This window comes from Pecten maximus, chromosome 8 (genome assembly GCF_902652985.1).
Source record: "Pecten maximus chromosome 8, xPecMax1.1, whole genome shotgun sequence".
Taxonomy (NCBI): domain Eukaryota; kingdom Metazoa; phylum Mollusca; class Bivalvia; order Pectinida; family Pectinidae; genus Pecten; species Pecten maximus.
The window spans coordinates 18,774,103-18,794,080 of record NC_047022.1 but is presented as its reverse complement, the minus strand read 5'-3'; the positions used below and the strand labels follow the sequence as shown (position 1 = coordinate 18,794,080).

The following is a 19,978-nucleotide window of genomic DNA, read 5'->3' as shown; positions in this document are numbered from 1 at the left end:
AAGATTACCAAGTTTGACTATACAATATATAAAACCATATAAGCATTGTTTGTATACATTTGTTTTTTGCAGGGAATGAAGAAGTCTGGCATGGAAAATTGGATATCCTCTTCAACAATGCCGTTATTGTTGAATATGTTGGTGAGTCTGTTGAAGAGAATCTCGAGCACGATGATAGTCCAGGTGTAAAATCACCAGAAGAAATTAAAGTAAAACCTTTTATGTTCCTCAAACTTAAAAATAACACAATACATATAGACATTGAAAATGGCCACCCTAGGTGACATTTAATAATATTCATAGAACAACTTATATCAATTACATAACACATTATAAATTCAAAGTACAATGTTTTCCCTGACATTGAAAATGGCCACCCTAGGTGACATTTAATAATATTCATAGAACAACTTATTTCAATTACATAACACATTATAAATTCAAAGTACAATGTTTTCCCTGACATTGAAAATGGCCACCCTAGGTGACATTTAATAATATTCATAGAACAACTTATATCAATTACATAACACATTATAAATTCAAAGTACAATGTTTTCCCCTACAAGTAGGTTATACAACATTTCGCCCTAGTGGGGATGTAAAAATCCGCCAGTAACATCTAAACAAGTTAAATAAATTCTAAACACGTACATAACAATGTACAATGTAAGTTCTAAGTAATGGGGTTGGAAAGTGGGTGGGTAATTCAAAATTATCTAGAAAGCACTAAGAATAACGAAAAAGAACTGGCGCGAACAAAGGATTTTCTTTTCTTGATATGCAGTGCGCATGCGCAAGATGATTTTTATATTTAACTTAGAATTTCAACCAATCAAATTGTCCAGAAATATATACCTCTTTGTTTACAAACACTAACAAAGTTAAAGATGCTTACCCCTTACATAGTGCCACTATTCTCATGCTTACCCAGTTAAAGATGCTTACCCCTTACATAGTACCACTATTCTCATGCTTACCCATTACTTATCGCAACTCAACAAAATTACATACGGACTGACATCAGGCCAATATTTAAAATCGAAATTTAATATTTAACTTTTCAAACGAAATTATTAATAAGTTCTCGCAAGCATAAATTAAGCTAATTAATTAGCTGCCTTTTAATTTGAAACGGGAACAATTAATCGCAGAGACCATTGTATTTTCATTTCTCCAGAAGCACCGTCATCCAGATATTGTCCATTTCCTGTTTCCTTGTATTGCGGTTTCAAAGACTGATTTAGTTTTCTACTTTTATGATTCAACACTTGATGTTCTTTTGGAAAGTTCTAAAATATCACTTTTTGTTGGACGTGTGGGAGAAAAAAGATCAATTTTCATGCTGGGCTTGTTTCCTGGTTGGTTATAAATTATAAGTACTTGTGTAGTGGCCTAACAAAGGCAATGCAAGCCCCAGAAAAGAAAGCAGATTTTTTCGCCCAGGCAAGGTCAAAACTGATTTTTTATGAAAACAATTTGAAGATGGGAGACATTGGAAATCCAACCCTCCCTTCAAGTGAATGAGCTGATAAATGGCTAAAGTAGGAAATTGATACTCTCAAGGTCTTAGTTTTTGGGCCAATAAATGGGATGTCAAATTCAACCCTAATAAAACAAAGTCTGTTCTTTTCTCCAGGAAAAAAACACAAATTATTCCCCAGTTATTTTTCCTGGACACACCAATAGATAACTCACATACTCATAAGCAATTAGGTCTAACATTTAATTCAGATGGTTCTTGGTCTGAGCATATACAAAATATCTTTGAAAAATCCTACAAACGATTGAACATTCTAAAAAGTTTAAAATACAAATTAAATAGAGAAACATTAATAACTATGTACGTAGCATTTATAAGACCAATACTAGAATATTCATCTGTAGTTTGGGATAATTGCAATAATACATGTAAACAATTGATAGAATCAATACAGTTAGAAGCTACACATATTATCACTGGACTTAGGAAAGGAACTCCACATAATATATTATACAGAGAACTTGGACTGGAAACTTTAGAAAGTCGTCGAAAAAAACATAAACTTATACTAATGTACCATATCTTACATAATAATGCACCCCAATACCTAATTGATATAGTCACTCAATACTTAAATGACAATGAAGACACAGTACATAATCTCCGTAGGCAACGATTATTCAATCAGCCACTATGTAGATCAGAAAATTATTATAACAGCTTTTTCCCAACTATGCTACGTGAATTTAATTCCATTGACACTAAACTTCTAAATTCACCATCCCTAGGTGTTTTTAAGAAACTTATCACTCCCGTCAATTTAGACCAGGGTCTAATCCGTACAACGTACATTTTTAAAAATAAAGGTAATAGAAAAGAAAATATTATATTATGTCAACTTAGAAACAATGCAAGTAATTTAAATTTTGACCGTTTTAATGATCATCTCATAGATTCACCATTATGCAGATGTAATCAAGGGGATGAAACTTCATACCATTACTTTTTTGAATGCTGCTTATATGAACAGCAAAGGCAAGAGTTGAAACAAAATATCAATAACCAGCATCATCTAACCACTATAATATTAACACATGGAAATTACTTGTTGTCTGATGAAATTAATATCAACATTCTGAATGCCGTTCAAAAATACATTAAAGATAGTAAGAGATTTGATTAAACTCAAAATTAACCATACTTATTCAAATGTTATTTTCTAGACCCATACTCGCTCAATTAGTTTTTGATTATTATTTTACCTGTATTTACATATATTCTATATTGTTCATATTCTTGATATAAGAATGTGGTGAATCTGCGACCTGCTTCAAAAGTCAGCTGATCCCTGAATATCTCTGATTGATTTATTTAATTCAAAACTAGTATATTCAACTAGAATCTTTTTATTCCAGAGTATAATTACACAGTTTGTTATATCTAACATATGAAAGCTTTGCTTGGATGCAGGGGCATTCAGTCTGAATCTAGCACACTAAGATGGATGGCTACAGAAGGAGGAGTAAGACATTTTATGCCTGAACATCTATAGTGCTGCTGGATTTAAGGCTGGGTGCCAATCCTGTATCTAAGCAATAGCTATTAACTGAGAACAAAATCTTTTTATAACTCTGTAACATGATCATAATTTGACAAAGGATATACTAGATAGAACCTTATTACCTCCCTTTTCCACTAATTGTTAGTTCTTTTTTTAATTACCTCCCTTTGACCATATATAAAAATCAATATATTCATAAAACAAAAATCATCTCCATAGATATTTCATCTCCATTGACTTAATTTATACACACATTTCTTATACTTTTTCACTTTCAATTGTTTTAGTTTAATTCTACTATTGTTATGTTTGTATTGGGGAAGACTTATTTAGGCCAAGCCTGCTGTCTAACCAATTTGTATAAATGTTATACAATAAAAGATGTTGAAATGAAAGGTCTTAAAAGATATCGAATGAAATATGATGGTGCTATTATACTGCAAACATGGTTATTTTCATTGGGGGGGGGGGGGGGGGGTAATTTTGCAACTTCGATATGTATACTATAGGTGTGGGAGTAATTTTCCCATTCGATCCACTCATTTGTAGTTCAAGAGTATGCAAATTGATATCAAAATGATACATGTGGGGGAATTTTTCACGATCAAAAGAACTCTGTGTAATTAGCATAAATTCCCCCCTCGTGTAAATTTTCACGTTTACAATGATACGATAAACGGTGTTTTTATGATACGATTAGCATTATGTATTTACATGTCATGTTAAATTAACTGTACTTTTTAGAGTTTAAGTAACAGCACAAATGTATCCAAGCAGCTGTAGTTTACCTTGATTTTGTTATATACAGCTGAATGTACATGCCAAAAATTTAGCAAATATTTTAAAATATTGACTTGAAAACTAGCAAACAATATTTCATCTGAAGTGATGGGAAAACGCTCAACTCCTTACATCTCCCTCTCTTCCTTAACTACCTGCTACCTGTCCAACATCCGCCTCTCTTCCTTAACTACCTGCTACCTGTCCAACACCCGCCTCTCTTCCTCAACTACCTGCTACCTGTCCAACATCCGCCTCTCTTCCTTAACTACCTGCTACCTGTCCAACATCCGCCTCTCTTCCTTAACTACCTGCTACCTGTCCAACATTCATCTCTCTTCCTTAACTACCTGCTACCTGTCCAACATCCGCCTCTCTTCCTTAGCTATCTGCTACCTGTCCAACATCCGCCTCTCTTCCTTAACTACCTGCTACCTGTCCAACATTCGCCTCTCTTCCTTAACTACCTGCTACCTGTCCAACATCCGCCTCTCTTCCTTAACTACCTGCTACCTGTCCAACATCCGCCTCTCTTCCTTAACTACCTGCTACCTGTCCAACATCCGCCTCTCTTCCTTAACTACCTGCTACCTGTCCAAAATCCGCCTCTCTTCCTTAACTACCTGCTACCTGTCCAACATCCGCCTCTCTTCCTTAACTACCTGCTACCTGTCCAACATTCACCTCTCTTCCTTAACTACCTGCTACCTGTCCAACATCCGCCTCTCTTCCTCAACTACCTGCTACCTGTCCAACATCCGCCTCTCTTCCTTAACTACCTGCTACCTGTCCAACATCCGCCTCTCTTCCTTAACTACCTGCTACCTGTCCAACATCCGCCTCTACTGCCTAACTACCTGCTACCTGTCCAACATCCGCCTCTCTTCCCTAAACACCTGCTACCTGTCCAACATCCGCCTCTCTTCCTCAAACTACCTGGCTACCTGTCAACATCCTCCCTCTCTTCCTTAACTACCTGCTACCTGTCCAACATCCCCTCTCTTCCTCAACCTACCTGCTACCTGTCCCAACATCCGGCCTCTCTTCCTTAACTACCTGCTTACCTGTCCAACATTCCGCCTCTCTTCCTTAACTACCTGCTACCTGTCCAACATTCGCATCTCTTCCTTAACTACCTGCTACCTGTCCACATCAGCTCTCTTCCTTAACTACCTGCTACCTGTCCCAACATCCGCCTCTCTTCCTTAACTACTGCTACCTGTCCAACATCCGCCTCTCTTCCTTAACTACCTGCTACCTGTCCAACATCCGCCTCTTCTCCTTAACTACCTGCTACCTGTCCAACATCCGCCTCTCTTCCTTAACTACCTGCTACCTGTCCAACATCCGCCTCTCTTCCTTAACTACCTGCTACCTGTCCAACATCCGCCTCTCTTCCTTAACTACCTGCTACCTGTCCAACATCCGCCTCTCTTCCTTAACTACCTGCTACCTGTCCAACATCCGCCTCTCTTCCTTAACTACCTGCTACCTGTCCAACATTCACCTCTCTTCCTTAACTACCTGCTACCTGTCCAACATTCGCCTCTCTTCCTTAACTACCTGCTACCTGTCCAACATTCGCCTCTCTTCCTTAACTACCTGCTACCTGTCCAAGTTCTTTATCCACCCGTCCATCATCTTTGACTGCCTATCTCGTTTTTTCATCCGTCAAATCATTTTTGGCATCACTAACTACCAGTGTTGAGATTGGGAGTTGGAAATAGTGGAGTATAATTGATTAAATTCATTGAATTTAGAAGAGGAAAACCTGTTCATATAACTATCTGTTTGATAGAGAGATGGATTTGATAATATTTTATTTTCCTTTAACTGTTATGGAGTATTTGAAATATCATTAATAAATAGGCTAATGATATCTCATAAATGCATTACAAAGTCAAAATGTGATATATTTTATGCATTAGAATAAATATAAATAACATGCGTCATTTTCTACAGCTTTTGTTCACCATTGTAAATGATACATATATATATACTTCCCTAGTATATTCCAGGGCTGACCTAAGATAATAACTGCTACAATGCATAATGATAAGAGAAATTTTTCTTTCTACTTCTACAGTTTTGAAGTTTCTTAAAGTGTTGATTCTTGCATATGCTGTATTACATATTTTTGTATAAATATATAATTATATGCATTGCATTACCTAAATTATTTACGAAAATATTTTGTATATGATGAGTTTTTATTTTTATTTAAGTTAAGTTATATTATATTAAAAGCAATGGTCATTTGATATACAAATGTTGATGTGCAGAACACATGATTACTCCACGTGTACCATACAGAGTCAAGGTCATTGATGGTCCAGTACTAATAAGATACAGTTAGAGTAATCTATATAGTATTTGGAGAAAAAAAACATGAATCCTTCGGCATTCGTGGGCCAAAGGCAGATGCTGGCGTGACATGTACAGAACCACATTCAATCAAGGAACACAATGTAAAAAAAATCGTTTTGGTGTATCAATTTACATTTATTAAAACTTGAATAGTGACCTTAGTGAATACTTTTTGTTTTCTTTCAGAAAGATTGTCTTTAAATGATGACAGTTGTTTCCATTGGTACCATATGGTTCTTATTTAAATTGGCGGCCACCATACCCTATCAAAAGCTTTACTAATATTACAAAATACAAATCTCAATTCATTACCCTGTGTCTAAATAACTCATTATTAACATAAGTAGATAATAAACACGCCTCAAAATTATGTCACTCTGCATTTTGACCTTTGACCTTCTTGACACTTGCACTTCATACTTGGGGTCATGGATTTACCGAAGTGAGGCGCTGTGTCGTGTCAAAATTAGGTCACTGTGACCACAGTTGACCTTTGACCTGTACATCAAAGGAAAACATGTCCTGGCTGTATCTCCTACATGTACTACTTGCCTTGGCCACTTCATACATTGGACATGGGTTCTCTTAGGTAAGGTGTGAGTCGTGGGTCAAAATAAGGTCACTCTGACCTACATTTTGACGTAAGGCTAACATCAAACATTTTGTCTTGACGTTTATCTCCTACACTACTTGACAATGGAACTTCATACTCAGTATATGGGTTTACCTTAATGAGGCAGTGTGTCATATATCAAAAGTTTCTCATTCTGACCTTTTGGACAACACCAAAATAAGGTTTCTATCTCCTACACAGCTTGTCACTGGAACTTCATACTTAGGGTATCGCCTCGATCTTTATTTACAACGTAAACATTAGGAACAGCTTACGACTAAGCTGTATGATAAACGTGATGATTCCAATTTCCCAATCGTTTTCCATTTCTGGATAGTAACATCCTTGCTTTCCCCTTTTTACGGTGATTTGATATTGAATGATTTATCATCACGATTTCAGTGTTGACTACAGAGGAAAAATAGAAAGCTTTCGTTCCTTTGGTTTTGGATGTGATTGCCAGGAAAATACGCTGTTTAGTGGAGCGAAAAAAAATGAGACGATCGGAAATAACGAAATGTTATACATCACCCAAAATATGATCGGTAGCTGATATAGATTAGTTAGTTCTACATTATAGTGTTATAATCAGTTTTGTTATCATGTATTGTATCCCGAGACAAATCCATTGAGAACTCTAGTATGAGTTCAAACTCTTACCCAAACCTCTCTAAACGTATAACATATTATCATAAGAAATCCTCTATGATATTCTATAGTTACATTGGCGCCGTTAATATGAAAATGATAAGGTTATCATGTTCTGTTAAGATCTGTCGTTTTTAAAATTCCTGATCTTGAATATTCCAGACCTCCATATGAATGACTTTTACTCGAATGATGATGATTGAATTTCTGTTACATGTACCGATACTTCCTAATGTTAGATTTATTTATTCATTGTCTATAGGCCAGGTTTCGATAGTTGTTCCTCTGAAGAGTATCTACGCGACGACTATACAGGTAGCGTTTTTTCACTGTAACATGGCACATTGCTCGTCGCGATATTTGACAACACTCATCACAACCTTGTAGACTCCTTCGTCTAGCTTCTTATCGTCCAATTGACGACACGTTTTCAGAGCAAATTCCACTGATGTCATGAAAAACAAAAGATGGAAACATTTACAGTAAAAGAAAATCACAAAAAACTGAACTAAAAGGGAATTGTTCATCAAAGGAAAATGTTTATCATTTATCCTTCAACCTCATTGAGAGCTGGGTCGTACTCGAATACATATTTATGCTCGGGCTCAAATACTTTTCGTACGACGAAGGACAGATACTCACCGAAAAGGAACCGAAACGAACAAGACCTATCGTGATATACAAGTTAAATTTTTCCTTTCGACTTTAATGATTATATGAATATTACCCCGAATTATTTCTACAGAAATATTTAAATAACTATATTTTGCGATTGTTAATAGATTGATAATTATAATTTATTGACTCTTTATTCATATAAAATGGATATATACCCGAATTTATATAAAACAAAAGTACTAATGTAGTGTTTTCTCAGGGAATACTGATATATACAGAAATCAACAGTAATAATTAACTTACATTCATCTATCACTTGTTCGGCTGGTTTCGCACGATACAAGTGTTGCATGAACTGCCCATTGTTCTTCAAATATTTATGTTCGTCCGACTCGCTTATCCCCGACTGTCTGAGTAGGCTCTTCTTTTGTGCAAGATTCAGCATATTGGATATGTCTTCAAAAGCTCTAATGACTAAAATAAATAAAAAGACATTTCAGCGCACAATCGGCCTATTATACAGTAAATATATGCCAATAGCGTAGTAAATCTCGTCTCAGGTTGTAATTTCAGCTCGCTAAGACTCGCAAAAATAACTTTCAAGACACGTCGTTTCATGGAATCTCATATGAAATGAAAATTCATTAAAAAATCACATATATATAAGATATAAAGTTGGACGTGTATAATGCTCGTTGTTTCGACTATCACTTGTTACATATTTGTTAGAAATGAAACTATTGTATATAAAATTATGTTTTGTAAATGTACTTATAGAGCAAATATCAACCAGTTTACTGTCATTGTCAAAAGTTTACGACGCAAGGTATAAACAACATAACAATGGAGATGTTTTATGTTGTGGTTCCTCACAATACGAACATGTTTTTAAGTTGGACACATCAAATTACCGATTTATTGATTATTTTATTGTGTAATAGTTCCAAAATGTCCCTATTGTAATCATAGGTCTCCCTATAATTATTTCAGAAATGATATAACCGGGTTATACTCAAATCAAGGCAAATCCTCATTCTGAACGTACACGGAATGTTTTTTGTTAATGAGATATCTCTCTCGTGTTATCATCATGAATCGATATCTCCTTTCTTATCCAAGGCTTCACTTGTATGTGCATTTATTTTTATGATGTACATCGTTAAGTTCCATATACTTTAATAGTTATTATAATGGCATTGATAGTTAAAATTGTAAAGACAGAAAAATAAAATTACCTTTTGAGTTAAATACTTTTTTGGCTGGTTCAATTTGCATGTCTTTTGGTAAGTCTCCTGTCTGAACCTGTTCTGTCACCATTGCTACATCAACTTGAATGGTTCTGTTCTGTGTGGTTACATGTCCATTGGGATACAGTACTGGTGGTTTCTGATTGTAGCTTATACCTTGAAGCTTGGTGATGGCCATTGTGTGTTGAATCCTTAATGAATTTGTCTCAAGTTGATTCAAAAGTCGTATAGATTCAGTATGTTGCCTCCATGCATCTCTTTCAGCCTTGCAAGCAAGTAGCTCCTTTGCTTCTAATAATGTTTCAATGGCATCCATTTCGTCTGGAAATTTCGACCTAAACGTTTGAAGGCTATGTCGGAAGTATACCATGCCACTCTTGTTAACAAGAGAATCGATAGCCGTCGTAGTCGGTCGATGGTTGTTCAGGAGAGTCATAAAAGCAATGAAAGCTTGGTCCCTACTCTGTTGCAAAAGTTTTTCATTCACTTTTGCCTGACGTAACTCCTCATTTCTTTTCTGAAGTAAAGATTGCAGTTTCCCTAACTTGGAAGTCAACTGATCTCGATCTCTCAAAAGTTTCGATGTTGCTTCTATTTGCGATATTGTGGTAGGCTTTTGCATTTTTTCACCTGTAAATATATATTTTAAATATCTGGTTATAATTGTTCCTTCGATTTTGCCATGATATATTAACATGGTGAAGAGCTAAAGTGAAAATAATCCCAAAAGTATCGACTCTTTACGGAGAACTTCCGCATTGCCAGTCTTTCGCAATTCACTGGGTAACTCTGTCTTCTCGAATACGAATTTCGATCTTTGCATACATCTAATATGTAGCAGCTTTTTAAATAGACATTTTTTTTAAGAAAACGCGAGTTAAGGTACAGTTGGGAGCAAACTAAACGTTGTAGTCTAGTGTACTATAGTGTACAAGAAATATGAACTCCAGTTCACTAGCTTGTGGGCTGGAGTGCGCAAGACATATGAACTCCAGTTAGAGTCTAATGCTGTAAAAATACATTACTTCTAATTATTAAAAAACAATTGCAGTTTGGTCATCAATCACTAGTTCCGAATTTTTCAAGGCATTGATGAGATATCCTTTATACCAAATTGATATTTGAATATGACATATTTTGGCCTCTAAATAAACTGTATAAACTAGTCAAAATACTTTCAAATCTTAAAATAATCCATGTTGATATACATGGCCTATCGAAATTCGGAAAAGTTCGGTCTCTGAGACATGGAGTTAGAGGTCAACTCACCAATATATTCAGCGCTAGCATGATGTATGAAATTACAGTGTAAAATATTGTTTATTGCTAGGAAGAAAATACTTTTTTTCCTGGCTTACAAAGTATGATATCTGACGCTTACCGATGAATATCACATCTTCATTACCCTTTTAAAGTGTTTTTTTTTTTTCAATTATGATTCATATTGATAATGATAATTATTTCAAGTAAACCATTTCCTGATTTACCATAATTAGTTATTGGAATTTACCTATGGTCACATTTTAATATATGAAACATAATGTTTACCTATTGATATATTTAAAGTTTGTAAATTTGAACTGCGTCCTAACTTTACAAATAAATAATATTCATATCAGAAGCGGTTTTTTATTGTAATAAGATATTCTATAAACATCGCCGAAAAATCATTACAATTACAGCTTGTGCAAACGTAACTGTTAACCACCCAAGGAAGCATTACGTCCCCGAACTACCCTAGTTGCATTCAAGCTTTTCATGACGTGGCTATCATCTGCTGAATAGGCTTGAGATAGAAGTAATTTCGTAACTGCGTATGTATAATTTGTAGAAAATATTCCAATTAGATGAGTTAAAATTTCAGTTGCTGAAATTTGTCAATAAAATAATATAGCCTTCAATAGCAGACATATATCTTATTATTATGCTATTCAGTCCTCTACTTCAATATAGAGTTGTGTTTATGTTACAATGATAAAATGAAATATACACACCAGGCCTATAAACGAATTCACTTATTAATATATCAATTGTTAAGTATTTTTGTCTGCGCCCAGTTGTTCCAATGGTGATTAGCTAGGCTAATCATAGTTAACCAACAATATTAAAATCCTGAAAATCCTGATAAAATGGTTTCTGGTAAAACTTTTTTTTAAATATAACACCTACCAGTCTCTTCTTACATGCTGATTTTGATTTGAATGATACACTCACATATGATTTGAAGTAAAGGAGAAATGACATTTTCACTAAAAAAATCTTTAAACTAATCACCTTTTGAACAACTAGCCACTGATCGCCGACTGTAAACCATATTATAAATGCTTCTGTCATTACATTCCTAAAGGAGACTTTGTTATTCAGAACATTTTATCAAAATACCATCGCAGACACATTCATATTACAGATAACTGCAGTAGATATGTAAAGAGTATTTACCATAACCACAATAATTAGATGAATTGAAAGAAATTAATATATGTGTAATATATATGGGTACAGATGTATAAAATCAGCTTCTTTTTAAACAGAATTAAAAAATGCTTGTATTTATTTACACAAAGTATAATGTGTATTGTCCATATAATGGTCACATTTTATTATTCTTACATTTATATGGATTTGGGTAACCTTGTATGATACAAATCTTCACTCGGATTAGTAATCTCATAACACCATGAATGTGTACTGAAATGAACAACATCGTAGTGCACTGTAGTTAACACCGTGGTGCACTGAAGTTAACACCGTAGTGCACTACAATGTTTAGTCTAGTACACTGCCTTTTAACAAAGATACAGAGTTTAGTTTGATCAAAACTGCAAGAAAACCTGTCCAGGTTTACCCTATACATGTATGTTCTGATTATTCAAGGGTTCAATATCTTTTGGCATTTTGAATTTGATCTATGTTACAATAATTATTCTTTCCTTCTTTTTTTTCTTTTCTTTGCTGCATTGTTCTTATGAAGCTAAAGTTATAAATTTATATTAATTATATCATAATCATACGTACCAATTAAGGGTATCTCTTGTTCATCTTGAAATATGTAATCAACTTTCATGGATTTAAGCACACTCCTGTCTTCTGGTTCTAAGTCATACAACGTTTCAATCGCTTCTTCAGGTACCATAAAGGTAATGATGATGCTGTTTGAAGGTTCAAAGCCAACCAGCATCACATCTTCGTGTTGTACGCAAAGTAGCTCTGCTACAACGCCTCTCAGATTTTCTACTTCTCGCCTGTTTGTTTCTGACCCTCCGATATGGAATTTCACGTGTTTGTACCCATTGACTGAAACATTAATGAGATTCTTTGAAAGATGTGCCATAATTTTGTATTAATAAACTTGCGAACTAAAGGTGCATTCACCAATGTGTTTTGATATCCTCCCTCGTCTTTTGTAGATTACGTTATTTTCGTGCACTAGAATTAATTGAAACAGAAAAACATTCTGTATACCTAGTTATTTTCGCGGCGTTGTTTATTCACGCCACTGCTATTTCAACATTGCAGCAATACTCAAGATTCGAACTTTATCGCCAACTTCAGTTATTTGTACACAACGACGCCGATACGCTTTTTGTGTCGTATATAACTACCAAATCCGGACCGACTACGCAAATTAAAAATTGCATACAATACCTGGCTTTATCTTGGGTGTGAAAAAATACAATGGCTGTCGACGACACTCTCTCGCAAATGCTACCATATCTTTGTATAGATCTTTCCTGCCGATATGCCAAATCATTGCTTGCAAGTGTAGAAGATTGTTGCAATTTAAAAACTCGTTATCCATCAGCAACTGGAAGAACATGAGTGGATTCACTGCTTCGCTCAATGCTTTTCGTCCAATAGTTCCGGCTTCAATTGAAAGCATGGTTATATGTATACATGCGTTACGTAATCCATCGTCATTCATCATTTCCTGCTAAGAAAAAGAACTTAAGGAGCAAATATTAGTGTATGTGCTATTGATTAAAAAAATGAAAGAAACGTAAGTTAACCGATAATGTCTTTTATATACATCTAATGAATATGTTCCACAACATTTATAGACAACAATTTAAATTGATTAACATAATTGATCTATCTTCTTTTGTACTTTTGATACTTTGTTTGTTTGTTTGTTTTTGTTTAACGTCCTATTAATAGCCAGGGTCATTTAAGGACGTGCCAGGTTTTGGTGATATATATATTGACACATATATCTATGTAAATCTATAGAAATTAATCATGTTTTTGTTTTGTCTCACCTCTGCAGTAAAATTTCATTCTTGGTAAGTCCTCCTCCTTAAGGGACTGAGAAATTTTGTCTAATAGTACATTCAATTTCCACTCGGTCGATATGACTAAGTCGTCGTCCATGTTGGATTCTGAAATTGTTTAAAAGAAAATAACGAATAAGACATCATCCTGGATCTGGATATATACCCTAAAATCTCGATAATAAGCCGCGGCTTATTTTCTTTTTATTGGTAAAGAATCAAAGGCTTATTTTCGAAGCAGACCTATTTTCAAGGCCGTCTTATTTTCGAAGTCATGTATCCTGTAAGGCGAGTAAGGCTTATTTGTGAGACCGTCTTATTTTCAGAACCTTTCATCGGCGAAACAAAAATCGCAAAATAACACTCGCCGATACTAATAATAGTTAACGAAATCGTCAGCACTTTTCTTAAATACTCAAAATAATTTTTGACATTTACCCCTTTCGTCATCCAGAGCTGAACTAGATCTACAGGTCGAAAAATAACTCTATTTGTTGCTTATAGAGACTATTCGATATATTTCAAACGCAAAGCTAACCCTGAGCAAAACACATCACGTATTTTCAATTGAACAAAGCGTGTTCTGAACACACCAATCTATCCTAGCCCAATCTAAACTATAAGGTACAACGCCTCCCTTTTTATATTTGAAAACGTGTTTTGGTTCAATTTGCATTTTTCTAATTTTTCCCCTGGGCTTCCACACTTTTGGTCCCTAGTATCACCATACTAGAAGAAAGAGGAAACATCTTAAATTTAACATGTAACGGTGTTTTAAGACAGTATGTTTTGCATAAAGTATAAAAAAAAATACCTGGTAGCAAAGTGGTCATTTCATAACATGATCCCACTAAGGTAAAGTCAAATATGGAGTGCTTCATCATATGTTAACTCGTGATAAAGTAACCTGATCTTGCTCAGTTACAAATAAATAAGTAATCTATCAGCTACAAGTATTAGTACATATATGAAAAGGAATTACCTCAGTCATCAATTAAGATTATGAATATAATCAAATCTGTAAGAGACCTCTTGAGGAAAGCGAAAGAGAAAAAAAAAAAGAAAAATCACTATTCACTTAATGAAATAAAATGCTTATAATAATGGACAATATATAAAAATATCCCCATTTCTACATATGTAGTACAATGTTTATTTTTATCAATTTAATTCAGTTTCTTTTATTTTCATTAATATATATATAGGGTCTATTTAAATTCTTTTAGCATATTACAATAATATTTTTTTTAATACAAAAAATAATCAAAGAGTTTGAATGGCTAATTTGATTATTTCCAGTGCCGGATACATTTACAAAAAAAAAAAAAAAAAAAAAATTTTTTTTTTGCATTCCTGAATTCCTGGTCCGGATTATTAGTCACGTAACTGCATTTCCTTCATAACGATGGAGACGTTTTTAACTGGCAAATATCTGTCTGTAAAATCGATAATACTCGCGGAGGTTATAATTTCACTTTATTCGCGGTCATTTAGTATTGCGCGGAAATAAATACATAGAGACAGTTTATATGAGTTACGAAATGTATAGAAGTGTTTACAACAGAAAGATTACAAGGCATGGTTGAACTTTAATACCTATGAAATGTACCAAAACTATACAGTATAAGATTGATACGACTAAGAGCTATTTTAAAGTGATATTAAAACCTTGAACATGCTGATAGTTCTGCTCAATCGACTTCACTTCTGTCCGGGCTTGATAAGAGCTTGCTCCATTTGATGTTGATTCCTTACGGGGCACTTTTTCATATGGCACGGCTCTCATTTTTGTTGACGTGTGTGTTTTGTCTTTAGGCATCGTCAGGCTGTACGGATTAAAATATATTAAACATGGGTTTTATATGTCATTTAAAATGATACATCTCACGAAGTATTGTACATAATACGTTGCAGCATTGGCTGCGGTAGACAACAAGCTTCCGAATATATGGTTAACGCTTCCCAAAAACTGCATAGGGCTAAACAAGAAATGAATTTGGAATGCTTGTCATTCATTTTCGGTAGTTAAGATACTGGCATAAGGTTGATGAACTAATAAAAATATCAGATTTTGACTCATAAGTTTCGATGTTGCTTCTATTTGCGATATTGTGGTAGGCGTTTGGATTTTTTCACCTGTAAATATATATTTTAGATATCTGGTTATAATTCTCCCTTCGATTTCGCCATGATATATTAACATGGTGCAGAGCTAAAGTTAAAATAATACCAGGAGTATCGACTCTTTACGGAGAACTGCCGCATTGCCAGTCTTTCGCAATTCACTGGGTACCTCTGTCTTCTCGAATACGAATTTCGGTCTTTGCATACAGCTAATATGTAGTAGCTTTGTATATAGACATAAGCGCGAGTTAAGGTACAGTTGGAAGCAAACTAAACGCTGTAGTCTAGTGTACTATAGTGTACAAAAATATGGACTCCAGTTCACTAGCTTTTGGGCTGGAGTGCGCAAGAAATATGAACTCGTTAGAGTCTAATGCTCTAAAAATACATTACTTCTATTTATGAAAAAAAAATGCAGTTGGGTCATCAATTACTAGTTCCGAATTTTTCGAGGGTTTGATGAGATATCCTTTAATACAAAATTGATATTTGAATATGACATGTTTTGGCCTCTAAATAAACTGTAAAAACTAGCCAAAATGCTTTTAAAATCTTAAATTAATCCAAGTTGATATATATACATGGCCTATCGAAATTCGAAAAAGATCTGTCTCCGAGACATGGAGTTAGAAGTCAACTCACCGAAAAATTCAGCGCTAGCATGATATATGAAATTACAGTGTACAATTTTGTTTATTGCTAGGAAGAAAATACTTTTTTCCTGGCTTACAAAGTATGATATCTCACGCTTGGTATACCGATGAATATCACATCTTCATTACAATTATCGCAATTATATTTTCCCGTTTAAAGTGTTTTATATTCAATTATGATTCATATTGATGATGCTAATTATTTCAAGTAAACAATTTCCTACTTTACCATAATTAGTTATTGGACTTAACCTGTGGTCACATTTTGATATATGAAACATAATGTTTACCTATTGATATATTTAAAGTTTGTAAATTTGAACTGCGTCCTAACTTTACAAATAAACAAAATTCCTATCAGAAGCTGTTTTTTTTTATTGTAATAAGATATTCTATAAACATCGCCGAAAAATCATTGCAATTACAACTTGTGCAAATGTAACTGTTAACCACCCAAAGAAGCATTACGTCCCCGAACTACTCTAGTTGCATTCAAGTTTTTCATGACGTGGCTATCATTTGCTGAATAGGCTTGAGATAGAAGTAATTTCGTAACTGCGTATGTTTTCGGTAGTTAAGATACTGGCATAAGGTTGATGAACTAATAAAAATATCAGATTTTGACTGATTACATACAAGGACTAAACATGTTAATTTTATTTTATGTAATTTCCGTGTTTGGATCAATATAAATCAAGATCCACACAACCCAAGTTCACCCATGAATTTTGTCGTTAGAGTAGATAAATTAAATTAAAATTAAATGAAAGCCGAAGTATCCGGAGAAAAACCACCGGCCTACGGTCAGTACCTGGCAACTGTCCCACGTAGGTTACGAACTTGCAACCCAGAGTTGGAGGGCTAGTTAGAGTAGATAAATAAAATGTTTATAATATCAAAATTGAATATTTTATCTCTATTTTTGATAGTTTAACCCTGGTAAATAGTAGCCGCATTATACTGCTCGACTAGGGACAACTTCTCTTTAGCTCGATCGGTTATGTATAAGACAAGTATGTCAGGGGTCCTGGGTTCAATCCTTAGCGGAGACATTGAAGTAATAATAGAGTCTCAAAATATAAGTTCAACGAGTTGATATTTATGGTGACTATATTTCGGTTCAGCGGGCTTGTTTATCTTAATCATGCAAAAAAATAAGATTTAGGATTATAAAAAGGGGTGCCACTCAATGATATTTAAAGGTCAGCTACACATGGTATGTTAACATTGTGGGGGAGGTATTAAATTTGAAAATGCTATTGTTAAAAATCATACACATTCAATGTTAAAGTATAGAGGATATTTTAAACAATTTCTGCTAAAGAAGGATCAGGGTTTCAATATTCCCCTGTTGTACACACAAAGTTATTTTCAAAATGCAAATTTCCGGTCATTTTTTCTAAAACATTTGATATCAAAAGATACCTAAAACTAGGTCACGGTGACTCCCTTTTCAGTTTTTGACATTTTGTCAACTGAACTTTTAAAATACTTGATAAATCAATTTCTTAAGCAGAAAATGCCAAACACTATTATTTTTTTCAGATATTATTGTAATCTTTTATATATATCTTTAATTTGAGGAATAAAAGAGATGATGATGATGACTGCATGAGGGACCACGGAATAGCCCAAATTGGCACTCTTCCTACGTCTTTTCGACATGTTAAGCATTTCAGATACATATTTTGAGGACTACAATCACACAGTAGAAATATGGTTAGGGTATGGTATTCTGGATATATAACTGACAGTTTATACATGTATTGTATAAAAAAAATTAAATGATGGGGTTAAAGAAATCGACATTTTTCTCTCATGATAGATTGGCATTATCATAGCAATATTCACTCTAAATCATATCTAAATTGAATGCAAGTGAAGTTACGTGCATTTGCACAAAAATCGCGTCTTTATGGGATAAAGAATCTTGATGACACATGTATTTTAATACGATTTCTGTATTGACCTTTACTTCGTTACCACATGTATGCATTCAATGTTTTATAGCAAAATCTTGAATATTATCCTAAGGCTATACGAGTAGTAAAATAGCAAATATGTTGATTAATTCATCCAAATTAACAGACAATTCCTTGAGCTGGATTGTACTAACCCACTAACCCTCTGCCCCAAAGGGTCGTGTTCTTTATAAACATCTATATGTCACGAGTGTGTTTAAAAATTCTCACTACAGATAAGATCAGTTTGCTTTTGTATCCACGTTTCTGATTGGTCAATTGCATACAGTCATTTCTATTCCGTGTTGATTTTATGTTTGGCTGTTAAAGTGTTATTTTTTTTAATCTGAAAATAGCTTTTGTTTTGTATTTTCACTGAATATTTCTTAATTCTTTAAACTTCGCTGGTAACAATACATATATTCAAATAGGGCGGTAGAACCATGTTGATATTTCAACCAAACAAAAACCCTTTGTTTTGAGATATTTTCTACCATGATTCACACAGTGATTGTGTAACACTGGCGAGGCCGTCGTGGTTCAATGGTATTTTTTATAGAAGATATCTTAATACAATACGTAAATTCAAAACATGTTAACATGGTTCTCTTCTGCTTATATTCCTTTTACGTATATTCACGTTTCATAGAGAAAAAATAAATACTTAATACTGAACTACGTTACTGATCACGCCAGCATGTTCAGTTTACTCACCTTGTTATCCAGATACGTTTAAAACACTTCGCTAAGCTTGACGTCTTGAATATAATTTTCTTTCCCCCCAAATAAAATTCATTCCAAAGACAAATTTAGGATATATATACATATATATATAACCGTACTTATATATATATATGTATATATATCATAAATTGGTATTTGCAATCGCTTCAATTTATAACCGGAATTAATATCGCGCCTTGGAATGTGGAATGTTTGTTGTACGCATGCTCATATACATGTATCTGCAGGAAGTACGTATACATTGTGTTTTCCTTAGTCTGATTTTTATTTTTTTTGAAAAACGAGTCGACATCTAAATCTACTCAAGATCACATTGCACGCCTTGTCCTGAAATGAGGAATAGTAGAGTTGTGGTAGAGCTATCTAATTTTGGTTGATAGAGATAGATGTTTACTTTCACTTTCGATTTCATTTTCGGAGAATAGTTATGTAAAATTAGCAGTGTATCTATTACTATGGTTCAAAATTGGAAATACTTTACATATTACAACGTACAAACAAATAAACACATACAATAAATGTATACATGTATCATATTGAGCGTCGCAAATTCACTTTCCCCAGTTCAAAAGATTGTAAAACGAAGAGGCTAATACTACTCGATGATTGCGGTTTATCAGATAAAAAATGAATGTCAGAGAATTCTATATTCCTTTCATATTTTTCGAGATGGTATCATATTCTAATAAGCGTATAACATATATATACTATATGAGACCAAACAAGTTGCGATGTTTTAACTACCAGCAAGTATATGATTGCTACCACCTATTAGTTTACTTGTTCACATTTGTACAAATCTCAGGCACAATTTCTCATATAAATATATTTATACACACAAAATTAAGGTTTCAAATTTAAGGTTCGTGTAAATAGAAAATCCAGTGATATTTCACAAGCCTATAAATCAC

General features: G+C 34.0%; 1 protein-coding gene across 1 annotated transcript; it reads right to left on the bottom strand.

The window, feature by feature from the left end:
* Positions 1-6,305: 6,305 nt before the first annotated feature.
* LOC117332691 lies at positions 6,306-19,247 on the bottom strand. Its single transcript, XM_033891689.1, has 8 exons — positions 19,038-19,247; positions 15,254-15,411; positions 13,574-13,693; positions 12,963-13,181; positions 12,333-12,611; positions 9,306-9,947; positions 8,374-8,544; positions 6,306-7,897 (listed from the first exon to the last, which is right to left on the bottom strand). The coding sequence occupies exons 2-8, from the start codon at positions 15,402-15,404 to the stop codon at positions 7,779-7,781; spliced, it is 1,701 nt and encodes a 566-aa protein (XP_033747580.1). The 5' UTR covers positions 15,405-15,411; positions 19,038-19,247; the 3' UTR covers positions 6,306-7,778.
* Positions 19,248-19,978: the final 731 nt, after the last annotated feature.

Bases quoted from the DNA above. Each gene is read 5' to 3' on its own strand.
- LOC117332691 (XM_033891689.1), bottom strand. From the start codon at position 15,404: ATGCCTAAAGACAAAACACACACGTCAACAAAAATGAGAGCCGTGCCA. The intron at 13,694-15,253 runs GTTTTAATATCA...AAACAATTTCAG, and splicing joins GAACTATCAGCATGTTCAAG to AATCCAACATGGACGACGAC. The intron at 7,898-8,373 runs GTAAGTTAATTA...TCATGACATCAG, and splicing joins CGAACAAGTGATAGATGAAT to TGGAATTTGCTCTGAAAACG.